This window comes from Osmerus eperlanus, chromosome 18 (genome assembly GCF_963692335.1).
Source record: "Osmerus eperlanus chromosome 18, fOsmEpe2.1, whole genome shotgun sequence".
NCBI classification, from domain to species: domain Eukaryota; kingdom Metazoa; phylum Chordata; class Actinopteri; order Osmeriformes; family Osmeridae; genus Osmerus; species Osmerus eperlanus.
The window spans coordinates 634,632-656,730 of record NC_085035.1 but is presented as its reverse complement, the minus strand read 5'-3'; the positions used below and the strand labels follow the sequence as shown (position 1 = coordinate 656,730).

The window sequence follows — 22,099 nt, the reverse complement described above, 5'->3', positions numbered from 1 at the left end:
GATGCTCGTACTTCCTGTTTGAGAAAGTTAAATCACTGTGAATATTTTTTGAAACGCTTAACCCTCGTGCTGCCTTCGGGTCACATGACCCAAAGGTTCATAACGAACCATCGTTGTGTTTACCCAATTTTACCCAATACAAAAACAAATAAAAATAATTTTCTTTTAACCTTCGCAATGTGGGGGGTCTGAGACAGCCCAACGGTTAAAAGAAAATGCTTCACTTTGTTTTTGTATGCGGTAAAGTTGTCGCAATACGACGGTGGGTCACAATGACTGATGGGTCAGAACGACCCGAAGATAACACAAGGGTTAACATCTCTACTATGCAATTTAACCATGTTTGTTTACGCCTAAAAATAAAGTTACATCTGTGGTGTTGACAACAACACAGAAATAATAGTATAAAGGCCGCAATATGCTTCTGCGTCTCCGTTTACGGATGGGCGGGCGCACGGATACGCACGGATACGGACGGATAGACTGCGTTTATGGTTCTCCGTAGGCTGTGGATGCTGAAAACAATTCACCGCCAGAAGAGTAGGTGGCGCAACGTTTTTTTGTAAATCGTCGTGGGGTGTTTATTTACCTAGGTTATCGAGAAGTCGGAGCAAATTTACAAATTAGCCGTTTCATCAATAAAATACGCACATTTTCAGCAACTACATTGCCCATTTATCGTCACATTTTAATTCAGATGCTGATTTACATGTACTGTTTAGGTGAAATATGAATTGTGACAACTTACAGCAATGGCGGTCAAAGGATTCTGTTTGTCCTGTTTATCCCAGCAACCCCGACCCCGCCCCTGATGCAAGCGATTCTTAATACTGACCAATCACAGCCAAGGGGGTCTCCGTAGCTCTCCGTCGCTCACGACGGATAGTTAGAAAATTCAGGAGGTGCACGTCGAGCTCTCCGGGGCTCTCCGAGGGCTGACGGAGAGCTCGTAGAGGGCGTTCCTCGGAGAAGAGGGCGTTCCCATGTGTCCGTTTTTCGAAAAACGCAGAAGCATATATAAGCCTTAAGGGATGTGTTCCAGAAAATGGGTTTCTCTGATCTATATTTTTGTCTTTATTACAATTTACATTGAACATGCTATTTTATTAAGTCCACCACTTTTTCACTTGTAATATTAACAGACAGTGTGGTTAAATGTTCAATGTATGGACTGGCTACTGCATTCAAATGTATGCATTGACTACAGCAATTGTCTCTCCTTCGCTACTACAGCCGTATTGCTTTTTCAGGAATATGTGCTCAGATTCACCATAAACACGTATTAACACTTCTACCTGAAGTGTGGTGAAGTAGGACAAAGTTGTTTGTCGCCAGGTGCCATGGTGGATCACAGCACAGTTCTCATGCCCGCGTTTAAATCAGAGTGGACGTACTCCGAGTTGATTTAACAAATTCAAATCCGCTTTTCTGGAACCGAAAAGTTGGAATTTCCCATTTTAGGGTAAATCAATGTATCCATGATGGACCAGGGATTGACCTCACAACCATATGGTAGCTAGCTAGTAGCTATCTACACTCTCTATTCATTCAGCAACACATCAACTGCAGAGTCATTGATGTTGCTCATTAAAAAGGGTTGTACCACTGGTGTACTGTATTAGCATGGGTCAGATTTGGACAAAGTTCAAACAGCTTTACTTACAGTTTTTTTTATTAGCTTTGGTACTATTCTCACAAGTATGTGGTAAAACCTCACAACTGTTACAGTTTTTTTTATTCGCTTTGGTACTATTCTCACAAGTATGTGGTAAAACCTCACAACTGTTAGTACAAAACTCAAAGCAGATCATCAAAAAGTCAGTTTTTTCAAACATGTAATCACATGTTCAATTGACAAAGTACAATGCACAAAATTACACAATCACTTTTTTTTTTTTTTATATATGCTTCTCATCTTATTTGCGTAAATACATTTGACCAACACTTAATCCAACTGATCTTACTGTAATGGTTAATCACTGAACCGTTTGGTAAACCTATATATTTTCATTTCAGCAATAAACAGTATATTGATTTTGAAAACTACAGAAATAAAATGTGTTTTTGTACGAACATATAAATTAACCACACATGATGAATACTCGTTATTGCTACTTGATTTCAGATTGGGGTAACCACAATTGGATTAGATATACGTAAAAGTAGGGGCGTAAACACTGGCAATTTTTTTCAACATAGCAGGATAGACAGCAGAGAATAGGAAGAGCTTGTGGACAAGGGATCCGTCAGAGAGGTGGGCATGAGAGAGGTCAACAGAGAGGTCAGAGGGGTGGGCATGCGCACCAACAGATAGGTCAAAGAGGTGGGCATGGGCACCAACAGAGAGGTCAGAGAGGTGGGCATGGGCACCAACAGACAAGTCAGAGAGGTGGGCATGGGCACCAACAGAGAGGTCAGAGAAGTGGGCATGGGCACCAACAGAGAGGTCAGAGAGGTGGGCATGGGGCCTCTAAATGTTATGTTTTGTTCTCATTTAGTTACATAGTAATATAGAAAGTATACCTATGTTACAATTATATCTGAAAATAGTAAAAACTACGTAATTTGCCCAAATGATTGTAGACGATGTCTTCATTGATCCTTCACTTGATTACACATAGGATGGATATTTTGGAAATTATTATTTATTATGTAAATGTGAGTAATGTAAGTGTATTGCCTAATGTCAAACTGTGTAATCTGTCTTTTACATAGTACTGGAACATATTAATTTCAGCACTTATAAGGCCGATTTGAAACATGTATCTTGCATTGTTTGCTGTTGGATGAACTGATTGTTAAAAGTACTAAACTGAAAGAAGATCATACTGTTGTGTTTTGGTGATTAAACCAAATGTTCCCATTACATATTACAATAATCTTGTGTTTGAAACAATGATTATGTGGACTGGAAACATGTGCAACTGACTGAAAGCATTCCATCAGGTTTTGAAAGAATGACTAGTTGCGTTACAAGTGTGATCAGTTTGGATTTTTGTACTAAGAGTTTTGAAAATGTACACCTTACAAGTTCTGATTGAATTGGAGTATCGGTTTATGTATAGAGAATGTGAAAAGCCTTATTTTAGCGTTAGCAATTAATCTAATTTTCCTTTACAGTAATTCAATTATTTTTGGAGATATGAGGTTGCCTTCGCACATGGTAACATTTTGTAGTGTCTTCCTCGTGTGTGGAACAGATCAAGTCCCTAGGTCCTAATAAAACTGACATATTCCTTTTTGCTGAATATTCAAATACACAATATTGAACTGAAGGTCTACAGTAACTTAACAGCACTGTCTGTGATAGAATCAGAGAATGTCTAATATGAGGAAACTGCCACTCTCTGGAAACGTCCGGGTTCTGAACTGGTTACAGTTCCACTCTGGTTCCATTTGAGGGCGCTCACCAGTGAGTGCAGAATGAATGGAGGTCTATGGAGATATACCCCTCAAAATCCACTTTTCTCAGGATATAATTTTTTGTCTAGTAATTTGAATGTTGCATTCGAAAGAGGAGGCAAAGAAAATACACACTGCTGGGTGTATTTGAAGTCGCTTTTTTGTTCTAAAAAGCCTTTTAAAATGTCAATGTCATACAATCAGCATTCATTAGCAGAATGCTAGTGTTATAAGCAACAACTACTCACCCTGTACAAAATCAAAGCACATAAGTACTCGTTCATTCAACGTTCGACCTATAATCCATGTTGAACTTGCAAAAACTACAATCAAATCTGAGATCTCACTAACACTCTGACAGCTGTACGATGGCACCGTCAATATATACACTTCTATACCCAGCCCACACTCCTCCCCTTAACTCAGCCAGTGGGAATTCCTGTAGTGGTTTCCCTATTTTGAGAGAAGGCAGCACATGTCTGCCAAGAAGCCCAGCCACTGTAACCATGGTGAGCACTGTAACCATGGTGAGCAAGGTCCAGGAGGGGGGCCACCCTTACTTCTCCAGAGGTCAAGGTAAATGTTGTGTGCTTAGGTGTGAGTCAGGAAATCAGGATGCGCAAAGACACAAACTTCTATACTGTTCAGAATAATACAGTATCATCTTCATCTTCCTTGATTGCTGCTGTAATAAGAGGAGCCCCAAGACAACAGCAAGACATGCGTCACATGCTTCAAGTGCAAACAATTCATATGCACAAACATAGTGGTATCCAGCTTCTCATGTACTTCTTAGACAAACACATTTCATTCTTTATTTTTTGTATAAAAATGTAGTTTTAAAACAATGTTTGTGGCACATTGTGTGTGATTTTAATTGAAAGGTTCAATTTGACTGGGAACTGAACATGTGTAATCCTAAAGGTCTTAATTGTATTGCCTCCATGACAGAAATGTATTTTTTAAATGTTGAAAAGGCCATGTTAAAATAACAATAGATAGATATATAAATAGATTTAAACATGTGTTGAATGTCTAGGTTTTGTATAGAAAAAAAAAACGTTGAACAGGTAAACCATGGTCTCAACAGGTGAGGGTGATGGCTAGCCAGTGTCAACAGGTGAGGGTGATGGCTAGCCAGTCTCAACAGGTGAGGGGGATGGCTAGCCAGTCTCAACAGGTGAGGGGGATGGCTAGCCAGTCTCAACAGGTGAGGGGGATGGCTAGCCAGTCTCAACAGGTGAGGGGGATGGCTAGCCAGTGTCAACAGGTGAGGGGGATGGCTAGCCAGTGTCAACAGGTGAGGGGATGGCTAGCCAGTGTCAACAGGTGAGGGGATGGCTAGCCAGTGTCAACAGGTGAGGGGGATGGCTAGTCAGTCTCAACAGGTGAGGGGGATGGCTAGCCAGTGTCAACAGGTGAGGGGATGGCTAGCCAGTCTCAACAGGTGAGGGGGATGGCTAGCCAGTGTCAACAGGTGAGGGGGATGGCTAGCCAGTCTCAACAGGTGAGGGGGATGGCTAGCCAATCTCAACAGGTGAGGGGGATGGCTAGCCAGTCTAGTGTTCCAGTGCTGAGGAAGGAGGTGCATCTTGGGATGTGAGAAAGGAGGGGTACTAAACATTGTAGTCTTCAAACATGTATGGTTAAATAATTAATCATAAATTAATTATATGTTGGAGATTTCCTGTAAACCACCTGGTTTACCAGAAGTTGTATTAATTACTTTCCCTTCCTGGCTCTGATAAGAATCATAGATGAATGTATCCAGTTAATCCAGTCTTGTACAGAACGAATGTACAGTGAAACTCGTAACCATGGCACTTTCTCCTGACGTACACATGACTACTCAAGGAAGTACTGACTCCATATTCACTTGCAAGGAGGAAGTCAGTCTCAACAGGTGAGTGAGGGTGATGGCTAGCCAGTCTCAACAGGTGAGGGGGATGGCTAGTCAGTCTCAACAGGTGAGTGAGGGGGGTGGCTAGCCAGTCTCAACAGGTGAGGGGGATGGCTAGCCAGTCTCAACAGGTGAGTGAGGGGGATGGCTAGTCAGTCTCAACAGGTGAGTGAGGGGGATGGCTAGCCAGTCTCAACAGGTGAGTGAGGGGGATGGCTAGCCAGTCTCAACAGGTGAGGGGGATGGCTAGCCAGTCTCAACAGGTGAGTGAGGGGGGTGGCTAGTCAGTCTCAACAGGTGAGTGAGGGGGATGGCTAGCCAGTCTCAACAGGTGAGGGGGATGGCTAGTCAGTCTCAACAGGTGAGTGAAGGGGATGGCTAGTCAGTCTCAACAGGTGAGGGGGATGGCTAGCCAGTCTCAACAGGTGAGGGGGATGGCTAGCCAGTCTCAACAGGTGAGGGGTATGGCTAGCCAGACTCAACAGGTGAGTGAGGGGGATATAAGGCTATAAGATACAGGTCATACGGTAGAGTGGTAAAGAACATCACATAAACACTTATATGAACTTAGAACAGATGATCTTCTAGATGGTCAATCAATCAATGTAGCAGTCTCTGTGATTGAAGTGAAGGGGGATGGCTAGCCAGACTCAACAGGTGAGGGGGATGGCTAGCCAGTCTCAACAGATGAGGGGGATGGCTAGCCAGACTCAACAGGTGAGGGGGATGGCTAGACAGACTCAACAGGTGAGTGAGGGGGATGGCTAGCCAGACTCAACAGATGAGGGGGATGGCTAGCCAGACTCAACAGGTCAGGGGGATGGCTAGCCAGACTCAACAGGTGAGGGTGATGGCTAGCCAGACTCAACAGGTGAGGGGGATGGCTAGCCAGACTCAACAGGTGAGGGGGATGGCTAGCCAGACTCAACAGGTGAGGGAGATGGCTAGCCAGTCTCAACAGATGAGGGGGATGGCTAGCCAGACTCAACAGGTGAGGGGGGTGGCTAGCCAGACTCAACAGTTGAGTGAGGGAATGGCTAGCCAGTCTCAACAGGTGAGGGGGATGGCTAGCCAGTCTCAACAGGTGAGGGGGATGGCTAGCCAGACTCAACAGGTGAGGGGGATGGCTAGCCAGTCTCAACATGTGAGGGGGATGGCTAGCCAGACTCAACAGATGAGGGGGATGGCTAGCCAGTCTCAACAGGTGAGTGAGGGGGATGGCTAGGCAGTCTCAACAGGTGAGTGAGGGGGATGGCTAGCCAGTCTCAACAGGTGAGGGGGATGGCTAGCCAGACTCAACAGATGAGGGGGATGGCTAGCCAGTCTCAACAGGTGAGTGAGGGGGATGGCTAGCCAGTCTCAACAGGTGAGGGGGATGGCTAGCCAGTCTCAACAGGTGAGTAAAGAGGATGACTAGCCAGTCTCAACAGGTGAGGGGGATGGCTAGCCAGTCTAGTGTTCCAGTGCTGAGGAAGGAGGTGCATCTTGGGATGTGAGAAAGGAGGGGTACTAAACATTGTAGTCTTCAAACATGTATGGTTAAATAATTAATCATAAATTAATTATATGTTGGAGATTTCCTGTAAACCACCTGGTTTACCAGAAGTTGTATTAATTACTTTCCCTTCCTGGCTCTGATAAGAATCATAGATGAATGTATCCAGTTAATCCAGTCTTGTACAGAACGAATGTACAGTGAAACTCGTAACCATGGCACTTTCTCCTGACGTACACATGACTACTCAAGGAAGTACTGACTCCATATTCACTTGCAAGGAGGAAGTCAGTCTCAACAGGTGAGTGAGGGTGATGGCTAGCCAGTCTCAACAGGTGAGGGGGATGGCTAGTCAGTCTCAACAGGTGAGTGAGGGGGGTGGCTAGCCAGTCTCAACAGGTGAGGGGGATGGCTAGCCAGTCTCAACAGGTGAGTGAGGGGGATGGCTAGTCAGTCTCAACAGGTGAGTGAGGGGGATGGCTAGCCAGTCTCAACAGGTGAGTGAGGGGGATGGCTAGCCAGTCTCAACAGGTGAGGGGGATGGCTAGCCAGTCTCAACAGGTGAGTGAGGGGGGTGGCTAGTCAGTCTCAACAGGTGAGTGAGGGGGATGGCTAGCCAGTCTCAACAGGTGAGGGGGATGTCTAGCCAGTCTCAACAGGTGAGTGAAGGGGATGGCTAGTCAGTCTCAACAGGTGAGGGGGATGGCTAGCCAGTCTCAACAGGTGAGGGGTATGGCTAGCCAGACTCAACAGGTGAGTGAGGGGGATATAAGGCTATAAGATACAGGTCATACGGTAGAGTGGTAAAGAACATCACATAAACACTTATATGAACTTAGAACAGATGATCTTCTAGATGGTCAATCAATCAATGTAGCGGTCTCTGTGATTGAAGTGAAGGGGGATGGCTAGCCAGACTCAACAGGTGAGGGGGATGGCTAGCCAGTCTCAACAGATGAGGGGGATGGCTAGCCAGACTCAACAGGTGAGGGGGATGGCTAGACAGACTCAACAGGTGAGTGAGGGGGATGGCTAGCCAGACTCAACAGATGAGGGGGATGGCTAGCCAGACTCAACAGGTCAGGGTGATGGCTAGCCAGACTCAACAGGTGAGGGTGATGGCTAGCCAGACTCAACAGGTGAGGGGGATGGCTAGCCAGACTCAACAGGTGAGGGGGATGGCTAGCCAGACTCAACAGGTGAGGGAGATGGCTAGCCAGTCTCAACAGATGAGGGGGATGGCTAGCCAGACTCAACAGGTGAGGGGGGTGGCTAGCCAGACTCAACAGTTGAGTGAGGGAATGGCTAGCCAGTCTCAACAGGTGAGGGGGATGGCTAGCCAGTCTCAACAGGTGAGGGGGATGGCTAGCCAGACTCAACAGGTGAGGGGGATGGCTAGCCAGTCTCAACAGGTGAGGGGGATGGCTAGCCAGACTCAACAGATGAGGGGGATGGCTAGCCAGTCTCAACAGGTGAGTGAGGGGGATGGCTAGACAGTCTCAACAGGTGAGTGAGGGGGATGGCTAGCCAGTCTCAACAGGTGAGGGGGATGGCTAGCCAGACTCAACAGATGAGGGGGATGGCTAGCCAGTCTCAACAGGTGAGTGAGGGGGATGGCTAGCCAGTCTCAACAGGTGAGGGGGATGGCTAGCCAGTCTCAACAGGTGAGGGGGATGGCTAGCCAGACTCAACAGGTGAGGGGGATGGCTAGCCACACTCAACAGGTGAGTGAGGGGGATGGCTAGCCAGACTCAACAGGTGAGGGGGATGGCTAGCCAGTCTCAACAGATGAGGGGGATGGCTAGCCAGACTCAACAGGTGAGGGGGATGGCTAGCCAGACTCAACAGGTGAGTGAGGGGGATGGCTAGCCAGACTCAACAGATGAGGGGGATGGCTAGCCAGACTCAACAGGTGAGGGGGATGGCTAGCCAGACTCAACAGGTGAGGGGGATGGCTAGCCAGACTCAACAGGTGAGGGGGATGGCTAGCCAGACTCAACAGGTGAGGGGGATGGCTAGCCAGACTCAACAGGTGAGGGAGATGGCTAGCCAGTCTCAACAGATGAGGGGGATGGCTAGCCAGACTCAACAGGTGAGGGGGATGGCTAGCCAGACTCAACAGGTGAGTGAGGGGGATGGCTAGCCAGACTCAACAGGTGAGTGAGGGGGATGGCTAGCCAGTCTCAACAGATGAGGGGGATGGCTAGCCAGACTCAACAGGTGAGGGGGATGGCTAGCCAGAGTCAACAGGTGAGTGAGGGGGATGGCTAGCCAGACTCAACAGGTGAGTGAGGGGGATGGCTAGCCAGTCTCAACAGATGAGGGGGATGGCTAGCCAGACTCAACAGGTGAGGGGGATGGCTAGCCAGACTCAAAAGGTGAGGGGGATGGCTAGCCAGACTCAACAGGTGAGGGGGATGGCTAGCCAGACTCAACAGGTGAGTGAGGGGGATGGCTAGCCAGACTCAACAGGTGAGTGAGGGGGATGGCTAGCCAGACTCAACAGGTGAGGGGGATGGCTAGCCAGACTCAACAGGTGAGGGAATGGCTAGCCAGACTCAACAGGTGAGGAGGATGGCTAGCCAGTCTAGTGTTCCAGTGCTGAAGAAAGAGGTGCATCTTGGGATGTGAGAAAGGAGGGGTACTAAACATTGTAGTCTTCAAACATGTACGGTTAAATAATTAATCATAAGTTAATTATATGTTGGAGATTTCCTGTAAACCACCCGGTTTACCAGAAGTTGTATTAATTACTTACCCTTCCTGCCTCTGATAAGAATCTTAGATGAATGTATCCAGTTAATCCAGTCTTGTGCAGAAAGAATGTACAGTGAAACTCCTAACCTTGGCACTTTCTCCTAACGTACACATGACTACTCAAGGAAGTACTGACTCCATATTCACTTGCAAGGAGGAAGTCAGTCTGAACAGGTGAGTGACAGTGATGGCGAGCCAGTTGTTGTAGAAAAACATCACACTGTTGTAATTATGAAGATGGAGAATGATTATGGATTATATGATTGAAAATTAACCTCCTAATCACCTTTTTTACTTTTATATGCTATATTACTGAAAACCAAATACAAAGTTGTTGACTGATTAGTATTGCCACTAATATGAAGACGATATTAAGCCCAAAGTGCAAATCTGGATATTTACCTTACGCTCAGCAACCCAGTGCAGCTGGTCTTCAAGGCCAGAGCAAGCCTAAAAAATAGGAGAATTTTCTATGTAACTGTAATCTGAAGCCCCTAGGGTAAGAGACCAATAGTGTGAGAAATGCATAATGCATCTGTGACAAACAGTATTGTACCAAGAGCAAAATTACAGAACTGATAAGGTTTTGATATATAAGACAAATGTCCGGAGAAAAATTCCAGTCTGCTCCTGGGAACACACTCACTTGTTAAGATACGTTTGTGTCTGAATAAACTTTTGCATCAGACTCTGACTTCCAGTGTGTCTGTTTGGACTTAGGATCTAGCCCTTCACGACACTTACAATTATTCTTCACTTCAAGACTTAGTATATTTCACAATACAAGGGAACTTACAAAAGTATTGACATCATTTCAAACGTTGAGAAATAAAAAACGTAATACATATTCTTCAACATCACAGTCTCAACAGGTGAGTGAGGGGGATGGCTAGCCAGTCTCAACAGGTGAGGGGGATGGCTAGCCAGTCTCAACAGGTGAGGGGTTGGCTAGTCAGCTAGTGGTCCAATGCTGAGGAAAGAGGTGCATCTTGGGATGTGAGGAAGGAGGGGTACTAAACATTGTAGTCTTCAAACATGTACTGTTAAATAATTGATCATAAGTTCATAAAAATCATATGTTGGAGATTTCCTTTAAACCACCTGGTTTACCAGAAGTTGTATTAATTACTTTCCCTTCCTGGCTCTGATAAGAATCTTAGATGAATGTATCCAGTTAATCCAGTCTTGTGCAGCAAGAATGTACAGCGAAACTCCTAACCTGTGTTGTAATCAATATACCACCACATCTGTTTAATAAGAGTTGTAACAGTGTTAAGGACAAAGTCAAAATAATAAATTTTTTAACATAAGTTTAAAGTAGGATAGATAACAAATTCTGAATAAATTTGACCTCTCTTCAAACACTATTAATGATTTTAAAGGTGCAATAGATGATGAATCTCGGTGTGGAAATCATTGTCTTGGAAACAGTGTATTTGTGGCCTTTATATATGGAACACAACTGGGAAAAATTACAATACACAAACTAACATAGGCTAACGTGCCAAAACAAACCAAACACTGGTAGGTGTAAAGAAGTAATTGTAGTTCAAAAGGGAAATGAAAATGCATCGGAAGGACATAAATACAGGACTGAACCTGTGATCAGTGACCTATGCACTTTGTAAAGCTCTCTCTTGGAAGTCGCTTTGGATAAAAGCGTCTGCTAAATTAATAAATGTAAATGTGAACTAAAACAACAACATTGTGCCAAACTTATATAATCACCAACATACATCATATCTGACTTGGCACTTTCTCCTGACACACACATGACTACTCAAGGAAGTACTGACTCCATATTCACTTGCAAGGAGGAAGTCAGCCTGAACAGGTGAGTGAGGGGGATGGCTAGTCAGTCTCAACAGGTGAGTGAGGGGGGTGGCTAGCCAGTCTCAACAGGTGAGGGGGATAGCTAGTCAGTCTCAACAGGTGAGTGAGGGGGATGGCTAGTCAGTCTCAACAGGTGAGTGAGGGGGATGGCTAGCCAGTCTCAACAGGTGAGTGAGGGGGGTGGCTAGCCAGTCTCAACAGGTGAGTGAGAGGGATGGCTAGTCAGTCTCAACAGGTGAGTGAGGGGGATGGCTAGTCAGTCTCAACAGGTGAGTGAGGGGGATAACTATCCAGTCTCAACAGGTGAGTGAGGGGGGTGGCTAGCCAGTCTCAACAGGTGAGTGAGAGGGATGGTTAGCCAGTTTGAGCAGGTGAGTGAGGGGGATAACTAGTGTTGAGGAAGAAGGTGCATCCTGGGATGTGAGAGGAAGGAGAGAGGAAGAGGTCAAGAACAAGAATTTGAACATTCTTGTGAACTAGCCGTAGACCATTTCACACCTACAGTTGGTGAGAAAGGAAGAGGGGGAGATGGGATGACCCAACTGCAGCGATGGGTTTTACTCCTAATGGTGGTGGAGGTCAAGGACAATAAGAGATGAGGACAAGGCTTCTTGGTTCAAACAAGCTCTATTGATTACAACATGAGATATGATACAGACAGCACCAGTGTCAGAGCTAGACTGCTCTCCTAAGTAACAGGAAGTAACAAGTGATAATCGGCAGAGAGAAGCAGTCCCAAACTCTGGGAGCCCTTTTCTACACAAGACACCCTTCCACCAGCAGTGTCTCCACAGTTCACATAGGAAACTCTCGCTCTTGTCAGGCCCACCACAGTTTCCTCTTGGCAATCAGTAGAAGCAAGAAGTTATACATTATACTTATTCTTTTATCTATTCCCACATTTTCCTATATTAGTAGCACACGTATTATAATTGTGGTGGCTGGCTTTCTAGCCGAACAGGTGCGAAAGGCCGACACAGGGAGTCAAGCCACGTTTTCAGATGCAAACTCACGTTTATTGATCAAGTCAGAAAGGCAACATACACTAGGTCTCTCCGCACACGAGATTGAGAGCCTACTTAATCATAGAATACAGTCAGTTTATATAGCACACAGAACGCCCCTGATGTCCATGGCAGTTATCCTGCCATGGTGTGATTCTCTTCTAAACCCCAAAATGTCAGTTTGCCCTGCCCTCTGTTCTTTGCACAAGGTTTGAGCTTTCGTTATCTCTTGTAAGCATTTGGTAAACATGTGATGTTCTCTCAGTTCTCTACTGAGAGACAGAAATGTTAAGACAACCCCATATCATGGTGTTTCCCCTTCGTTTATACCTGAGGTGTCATATATCCAGTTTTCGGCCCACCACATAATCCTTATATACAGTACCTGTCTCCACCACTTTTACAGGTTTTGGTCATGTGATGCGTGAGGTCATGTGATGCGTGAGGTCATGTGATGCGTGAGGTCATGTGATGCGTGAGGTCATGTGATGTGTGACATCCAGTTTCCTGTGCACACGCACATCTTTTGTTCAGACACCTAAATACAGACACATTATTCTTTCAACAACTTTTGCTCAAGCGCTCACACTTACAGCTTATAAATGCATAAAAATTTATAACATTACATTTTCAAACCAGGCTTGTTTCTTTAGTTTTAATCTATTTGGTTCAACAAATCAATATTAGATCAATATTATTTATTGTCACTGCTAGCCTTCTTTCATTTACTGGCTCACACACAACAAACGTTAGCTAGTCTACTAAGCTACCATGGAGCAAGGCAGGAGGCAACAAGAAGAATGTCTAACGTTATGGAGGGAGTAGCGATGTAGATGTAACAGGCGTGGCCACGCTCCGTCTGAGGTATACGGGCCGATGTTCGCCACTTGCTGGGCTCGAACACGCCACCTCTGACCTGCCAAGCGCGACCACTACCAGCTACACCAACGAAAAGCTAGCTCTTCATTGACGCGGGTGGCCTCTTATATACTTGAGGAGTGAGTGAGATTCACCAATTCACACCGGTTACATAGACTGAGAAGAGACAATGCTGATCACCCATGGCCATTCCTGGCGATTGCACTGCGTGTCTATAGTGTATTTTGGTATTAATGTATTAATATGATGTGAGGTCCAGTTACCAGCGTGACACTAAAACAGGTAGTAGTAATGGCTACTTTTTACGAAGCCCATACTTCTTTAACTTGAGTAAAAAAGTGTAGTCAGTACTTTTCCCAGAGTTTTTATGAACATGAGTATCTGTACTTCTACTTGAGTGAAGGATGTGTGGACTTTTGCATCTCTGGTTTCGGACTGTGAGCAGGTGAGTGACAAACACCAACATTTGTGAAATATGTTTTTATTGAGCTGCAAAAAAGTACATTTCTCATTGGGTGTGCTCACACCTTCGGCGAGGCAAAACCATTGTTCTCTCACATATATATTATTATTTTTGCCCCCCTAAGGATCAGCCAATATTCGGACTACATAGACAACGCCTGTGTTAAAAGATTTGTCTTGGTCTCGATTGCGTTGCTTGTATTTTTATTTACGTTCCCTTGCACGGTTTAAGAGGTTACAAAGTTTTTGTGTCAAAAAGTGTCTTTAGTCAACGAAGGGTACTCAGTGCTAGTCGACGTCACAACGTCGACAGCACACGTTAGCAACGACGCATGGATACAACGTGCATTTATGTGCTGTTGCACGGCAAGTATCGTGCCGTGGTGTACTAGCAGCACATGTACATTTAAGCAAATCAAGACTTGTATGTACAGTAAGTAATGTCACAATAAATGATGTATTTTAAGTCAGCTTGTGTGGTTTGTCGCTGTCTTCAATGCCACAGCCTAAACTTTATGTCAAAAGAAACATTCTCATTTCTGGCACTTTCTCAGTGACGTTTGGCTAGCAACAGCACCTAGCTTGCTCATAGCAAACTTTTTTTGAATTAGCCATTTCCCCCTAAATTAATGTCAAACTTATTTACGTTTTTGGGGGCATATTTTCAGTTAGCAGACGGTACTGTTTGAATCGCGATTCCATCTGAAATACTGCCGGTGACAACGTTGTTACAGTAGCTTGTTTCAAAGGGGGTTCGCTTGTTTCAAAGGGGGTTCTTAATGAATTATGCAATACGAATGCTTGAAAATATCACTAGAAGGGAAAAACTTAAGGGGACGGACCCACCTACAACCGACGCAAGCAAGCACACCCTACAATTTCCCCAGAAATTGTACCCTCTCTAGTTAAAATTGTATTTGGATCAAAATATCAGCATTCGGTTTCATTCATGTATGAATCATATTCAATTTTGTAATGTATTGTCTCAATGAAAACTTTAATCCAATGTTACTGTGAATGAAGTCAGGCCAACAAGAGCATATTCTGACACAACCAACATGCTATTACCATCCTAATCACATCTAAACCAAGAGCAGGTACCAGATGCTGATGCAGGATGAGGCCCCTGTCTGCTGTCTAAAGGCTCACACTGTTCTCCATCAGCTCAGGATCCAGATATGTGTAGGGAACGTCCAGACCGGAGTTCCTGGTCTTGACAGATTCACTGAAGGTCTTCAGCTCTGCTTGGAATTCCTTTATCAGCCTGCAGGGGGCATCCTCGCTGAAGTGCTCCTCTGGGTATTCACCAAGAGGGACCTGGCCAGGACGTGAAGAATATGTCAGTTATGGATAATCATCTGTCTCACAAGACAGGTGTCAGTTCACCTGACAGGGACTGGTGGAGTCTTTGTTAAATTTACAAAGTCACTGGACTGCTTGCTGAGTGTCCACATAGGCATGCCATGCACCGTGGTGTTGACGTCTGCCAAGGTCTGCAGCATGGTGCTCTCAGAACTCTGCCCCTTAGTGGTGGGAGGAGGCAGTTGCAGGGACATCGGGGTGTTGAGCGGCCAACCGCCATAGTCGAACTTCAAAGAGGAGAAACAGCTTGTTTTTATTACCAGGTTGGTGACAAATCACAACAGAGGAAGAACTGACTGGTAGTGACAGTTTGGAATTGCTTTTGGAGTTTTACATAGAATCGTACCTGTCCACTGTTGACAGCAGAGTGCTGGACGGAGCCTGTAAAGATCACCATGGTGACAAACTTGACGAGTTCCGCCACAGTCTCGAAAGATTCAGGGATTCCTGGAAACGGAAGAGACATGGGCTTTAATTGAATGTTATAGAGCCTGAAGGAGACATACATATTTTCAACAACAAAAACATTAATACAAAAAATTATGACAGGCAGAAAAGTATAGCCTATGTGACAACAACAATGAATCATTGCTATGATTTATGTGAGTGACACGTAAAATAGCAAAGGTTGCAACATAATACTGTGTGTTTCAGGACAATAACAATATATTAATATACATTAAAGGTTAGCAATGTTGTTGACATGCATTTTTTGTCATATTTTCTGAAACAAACTTCTGATAGCAACCAATACATCTAAAGGTTTGATAGTAAAATAAAATAAATCTGATATCTGTGGGTGTCACATGACTGTAATAAACACAACCAATAATTTATTTTGGATCGAACTTAATGATTGGATGGCATTCGGAACAGATTCAATGATTGGACGGGCTACTTGTCTGTCTAACTCCCGAGAGTAGTCAGGCAGCGCGTTCATGTGTTTTGGGGGCGTGGCTTTGTAGGAAGTGGTGGGATATTTTGGTTTGAATCATTCAAACTCTTGCCAAAACTCGCAAAACCTAGGTTGCCTCTTGCCTAGGTTCACAAAACGTACCTACCCTGCCTTTAACTATGGTGCTCTGGACTGTGTTACCTGAGCTGGCCCTGGACATGAATCCATGGATGAAGATCTCCTTGATCCAGTTCTGCAGCTCAGAGTCCTGCTGGACGTCAAAGTCTGACTTGTAGTAGTGACCAATCACTCCCTGGACAAACCTACTCACAAGCACAAAAAAACGTAGAGCCAAGGTCATACAATTTACTTTAAGTGGTTCAGAATGCACCTCTCATCTGCTGTTTGTAAACGTTAACAGTTGCACCTGTGGATCATATCCCACAGCAACATACACACCTCTGGATCATATCCCACAACAACATACACACCTGTGGATCATATCCCACAGCAACATACACACCTGTGGATCATATCCCACAGCAACATACACACCTGTGGATCACATCCCACAGCAACATACACACCTGTGGATCACATCCCACAGCAACATACACACCTGTGGATCACATCCCACAGCAACATACACACCTGTGGATCACATCCCACAGCAACATACACACCTGTGGATCATATCCCACAGCAACATACACACCTGTGGATCATATCCCACAGCAACATACACACCTGTGGATCATATCCCACAGCAACATACACACCTGTGGATCACATCCCACAGCAACATACACACCTCTGGATCATATCCCACAGCAACATACACACCTGTGGATCACATCCCACAGCAACATACACACCTGTGGATCATATCCCACAGCAACATACACACCTGTGGATCACATCCCACAGCAACATACACACCTCTGGATCACATCCCACAGCAACATACACACCTCTGGATCATATCCCACAGCAACATACACACCTGTGGATCACATCCCACAGCAACATACACACCTGTGGATCACATCCCACAGCAACATACACACCTGTGGATTATATCCCACAGTCTGAGCCCGTCGTCTCTGTAGTAGAAGTTGGGGATGGATTCCAGATCTCGTGCAGCGATGTCCTCCGGCAGACAGAGGGAGCTGTAGGTCAGAGAGGACAGCGCTCTCCGCAGGATAGTGAACATTCCCTCTCCACCCGACACTGCATACTAAACAGAAAATCAGAAGAAATAGATTTTGTTGTTTTGTATGAACCTAACCTTTTCCCCCACAAAATCAGAATATATCAACGTTTGTTGCATTGTGTACAGTAACTGTACAATGTTCTTGCCTGAGTGAAAACTCCTTTTTCTGATATCAGCAGAGATCTGGCCATGGAGTTGATTTGAATGGTGTAGTGGGTATGGGGAACGAGTAGCTGAAAAAGGACAAATCATTTAATAAATATTAAAAACTACACACTAGCTACACACCAGCTAGAACACTGCGATCATCAGATGCAGGCCTATTAGAGGTCACCAGAAGCAGTCATAAGAAGATTGATGCAGCCTTTGTCAACTACTACTGCAATTCTTGTATGAAATTAGCTATATACATTTCCTCCAACCTGCTGACCTTGTAGAGGGGGTGCACCATGGGAAGGTTGCGCAGCAAGGCCACAGCGAACACCTCACAGAGGAGGTGGGTACGCAGCAGGTGGGCGTTCAGCTGGTGCTCATTAAAGTCGGCGCTCCTAACGAAGATCTTGGCCATCAGCCAGTCGTACTCTGAGTCGGTGGGGACAAAGATGGGGTTGTCCTCTCCTGGCTCCTGCTTCAACTGTGGAGAGGAGAGACAAGAGGTCAGGCACAAAGAAAAATAGTCACACAGACACAGAATTTGTTTTATTCGCCATGTAAGTTCACACAAACAAGGAATTTAGTGAATTCAGATGCATGCAGATAACTATAGGTGGGAGGTATTCATATTCCTTTTTTTCTTTCCAGCTTGCTGCGCACAATGCACTACCATGCTATAGAAAGTCCCCTTGCTTAACAGTTTACAACAGTTCAGGGACGGAAGTTTGATATCAGCTTTGGCAGGGACATCAATAGCTAATGCGTGCACGCACATTTGTTTCGCTATCATTTGAGCACAAATACTGTTTTTTGAGCTTCATGTAATATTATTTTTATGTTTTAGTCAAAATACGATGATCGGTAGACCTGTCATTTAGAAACTTTCTTTAGTTTTGTAATGTTTTCTTAGCCTACTTCATTTCTGACTTGTGTGCAGAGTCCAACACCTGGACTTCTGTGTGCGTGCTGCAGTGGCTATTTGGCAAGCTCAGAAGAGCGCGCTGACATGGAATTCTGCCAGTATGGGTTTGTGTTTTCGGTTTAACTTCTTAGATTTTACAAGCGTTGATTGGGATACTGCATTTATTTTTTCCAGGATTATCAATCTAAATTAATGCACTGACTAATTAAGTAAATTGTTAAAACTCAAACTTTAGATTTTACTGGGGCACAGCAGATTTATACTGGGTCACAGCAGATTTATACTGGGGCACATGCCCCAGTAAAAAGGGTCTAACGACGCCCCTGAACACTGACCCAACGGGAAAACGATGATTTACCATGGACAAGAATTATTATTTTTTAAATCGCTATTAATCTAGATGAATGAATTTCAAAATGTGAGATGAATTAGTAAAAATCTATTGACAGCCCTAGTAAAACAATACCAGCGCCTTTCGATTTGCCAGAAAGCACTGAGTCACGATCCGCTCTCACGAGTTTAACCTGCTAGTTGTAACGCGGAGTCCGGGATCAGTTCACTCAGCCATGTCTCTGTGAAGCACGAAGATGAAAGTCTCTGTTTTTCCACACAACAGTCGGTTAACCAAAACATAGTTCCAAACATGATGGGAGTATCACAATTGTTTAACTTGACTCCTTGGACTTCCTATATTATCAAATTACCTGGATGGCGATGGGTATCAGTTTGTTGCGCGGGGTCTTCTGGAGCAAAACGAGAGGAGCCGTAAGGTACTGCTGTTTCCCGTTGATCTTGTTAGCGGTCACTCCATCCAGCTGTTTGTAGTCCACCAGGTAGATGTTCCCTTTCTGTTGGAGAGGGGGGAAAACTTGCTGAATGAACATAATCTCAACAACATCTTGGGGGGACTTGGTTGTAGTTTCTCATCTAAAGCATATTTTGTGCGACAGGACGTACAGTAGGCTACCTTGATTTCTTGAGTTAGGCTGCAAGCTCCATGCAGGGAGTCCCTGACCATGTCGTTCGTCACGGGGAAATTCTCTGGCAGCTGGGAGCACCGTCGGATGATCGTGGGATTGACTCCGTTCAGGAACTGGTAACCAAAAAACTCTTCATCCTTCCAGTGTTGCTGTACGTAGTCTGTTGGGTAGAGTATGTTATGTTATAAAATGTGTAAAACGTTTTGTTGAGTGCTCGCCATGCCCCACCAAGTCCTGTTGATCAGAAGTAGGCTACAGGTGCTTGTTTGGCATCTCTAGCTTCGGAGAAATTGGGAATTCACTATTTCCCGAGAAATGTTATCCTCTCTAGTATCCAGTGAACTGTAGTTAAGCCATACACTTAATACATTGCTTTTAAAGCAGCCTCACCAGACATGCTTGTTCTGTGAAAGCTGAAAGCTTTGCGGATGTCGTCGACGCTCTTCCAGGGTTCCTCCAGGTTTAGCAGACCCTTCAGCCTCATTCTTATGCGGCTGCGTTATTGCACAAACATTACACATTTTCAGGACCATATTTCATAACAAAAAACAAGTTGGATTCAGTGAGGATTTAAGTAAAATTGGACCCAAGTAGATGAAAAGCTATATTGGTGGAGGTATTCTGTTAAGGCATACAGTAGGCCTACAGAAAAAAAAGAAACTTACTTTGTGACAGCTGTTAAGAGGAACTCTGCTTCCTTGGTGAAGGAGAATCGTACCTCTAGGGGCAGAGACATGGGACCCTCAGATTCCATGCCGTAAGGTAAACCTTCTTTATACGAATCCCATCTGAAGAACAGCACAGAATGAAATGTTACGACATGCTATGATATAAATCTTGTTCAATTTACTGAGTCCATGTATGTATGTTTGCAGATGTAATGACCACTCATGGTTATCCTCTGAACTCTGTACCTTAACCCCTATGAAATCACCTGTAGTCCCTGACCCCTGACCCCTATGAACTCACTTGTAGTCCCTGACCCCTATGATCTCACCTGTAGTCCCTGACCCCTATGACCTCCCCTGTAGTCCCTGACCCCTATGACCTCACCTAGTCCTCGACCCCTATGATCTCACCTGTAGTCCCTGACCCCTATGGCCTCACCTGTAGTCCCTGACCCCTATGAACTCACCTGTAGTCCCTGACCCCTATGACCTCACCTGTAGTCCCTGACCCCTATGAACTCACCTGTAGTCCCTGACCCCTATGAACTCACCTGTAGTCCCTGAACCCTGACCCCTATGAACTCACCTGTAGTCCCGGACTCTATCCTTGAGCTCCTCCTTCCTATAGGACTGGTTAGAATCGATGTCCTCATACACTATTTTAGCTGTGCAAAGAAGAAAATATTATTTTCCTTTATATTCTTACACATTTATGTATCCTTCTTCATATTCTTACCTCTAGTTCCTCTCCATGTTTATAATGTGTGTTTCGAGTGTGTGTGTAGCGAGCTGACCTTTTCCCTCTCTGAAGTAGTGGACCTTGTTGTCTGAGATCCACCTGTAGCAGGGGAAATGTGCCGTGTCCTTCTCTGGGGTCACCACTATGACTTTGGCACAGAACCAGGCGTCAGAAACTAGCAGAGGTTGCTTGTCCAGTTCCAGCGCCACCAGGTCACCCAGGGAGGTGGGGCATTCAACGGTGAATGTATACTGGGAAAGAAGAGAAAGAGAACAATTTTGCAGTTCAAATTGTTTTTTGCAGTTCAAATTTTTTTTTTTTTTATTAATGACAACTTTAAAACGAATAGGGCAACTTTCAAACACAGAATGATTTCACGTACTGGGAAAGCTAGTAAGTTAATTTGTTTATCGTCATAGCCTCTACGGTAATCAAGAGAAGAAAAAAAACTAACATGAAGTTATTATATATTTAGTTATATTTAATTAATAATGTAATAATATTTACATTATTAATTAAATTACACAATTAACAATTACATTAAGGTCAATAATAATATAGGTCACAATGAGACATGAGTCAACACAAGTAAAATGATCAAAGTGCGACTGAGCAGAACTTCTATCCAGGTCGGACCATCGCTTTACCTCTTTCATTTCAAATCCCCAGACAGGATTGGCCCTCTGACGAGCGCTCTTTCCCTTCGTCCCCACCAGCTGGATGTAAACACGATTGAATGTGCCAGACCACAGCCTGTCACCCGTAAACACAGTCACTGAGTAAGACACCATGGTCCTTCTGTAAAAAATAAAGTAGTAGAAAAAAATATATATATTAAAATTATCATTGATGCAGGTTAATCTTGTTGAAATGAACGGTGTCTATTGCATAGAAAGGCCTGTGAACATTTTCTGGTTTTAGATTTACAGACTTCTTTTTACTTTACCCTATTTAAAATCTGACATATAATGTATAAATTGACTAAGATGCTGTAAATTATATTATAAGAAAGACAACATTAACAGTTGAGAATTCCTCTAAGAAATAATACAGCAACTCTTCATTCTTATTAACATAATAAGTATTTTCTTAGAGCTCCCACCTGTTGTAGATGTGAAGATCGGTCGGGTTGGCTTCTGTGAAACAACTCTTTCCCAATTGCCCCTTTTATATCTGTGCAAATATGTGGTACCTCCAGATTCCATGAATCTCTTAACCAAAGGGGTTATGACAGTGATGAATAAAACCAGGAAACAAATGGTAACATATGCAGATCACAGTTTTTTGTATTAGATTCAACAGTGCAAGACTGGGTGTCATCTTGCCCCCACTTCTCATATGTTAAGCCTCCTACAACAGGATTCCCAAAGCCTTTACCTTCCACCAGTAGCATTATACTACAATATTTAACTGCTCCCACTTCTACTTTATATAG

The 22,099-nt window shown here is 44.4% G+C and overlaps 1 protein-coding gene across 1 annotated transcript; it reads right to left on the bottom strand.

The window, feature by feature from the left end:
• Positions 1–13,764: 13,764 nt before the first annotated feature.
• On the bottom strand, positions 13,765–21,788 carry LOC134038610 (polyunsaturated fatty acid lipoxygenase ALOX15B-like). Its single transcript, XM_062484091.1, has 15 exons — positions 21,767–21,788; positions 21,312–21,462; positions 20,720–20,915; positions 20,512–20,590; positions 19,923–20,045; positions 19,648–19,751; positions 19,245–19,417; positions 18,982–19,125; positions 17,633–17,836; positions 17,349–17,435; positions 17,057–17,226; positions 16,191–16,312; positions 15,441–15,541; positions 15,154–15,321; positions 13,765–15,049 (listed from the first exon to the last, which is right to left on the bottom strand). Exons 2-15 carry the CDS (start codon positions 21,453–21,455, stop codon positions 14,870–14,872), a joined length of 1,995 nt encoding a protein of 664 aa, XP_062340075.1. The 5' UTR covers positions 21,456–21,462; positions 21,767–21,788; the 3' UTR covers positions 13,765–14,869.
• Positions 21,789–22,099: the final 311 nt, after the last annotated feature.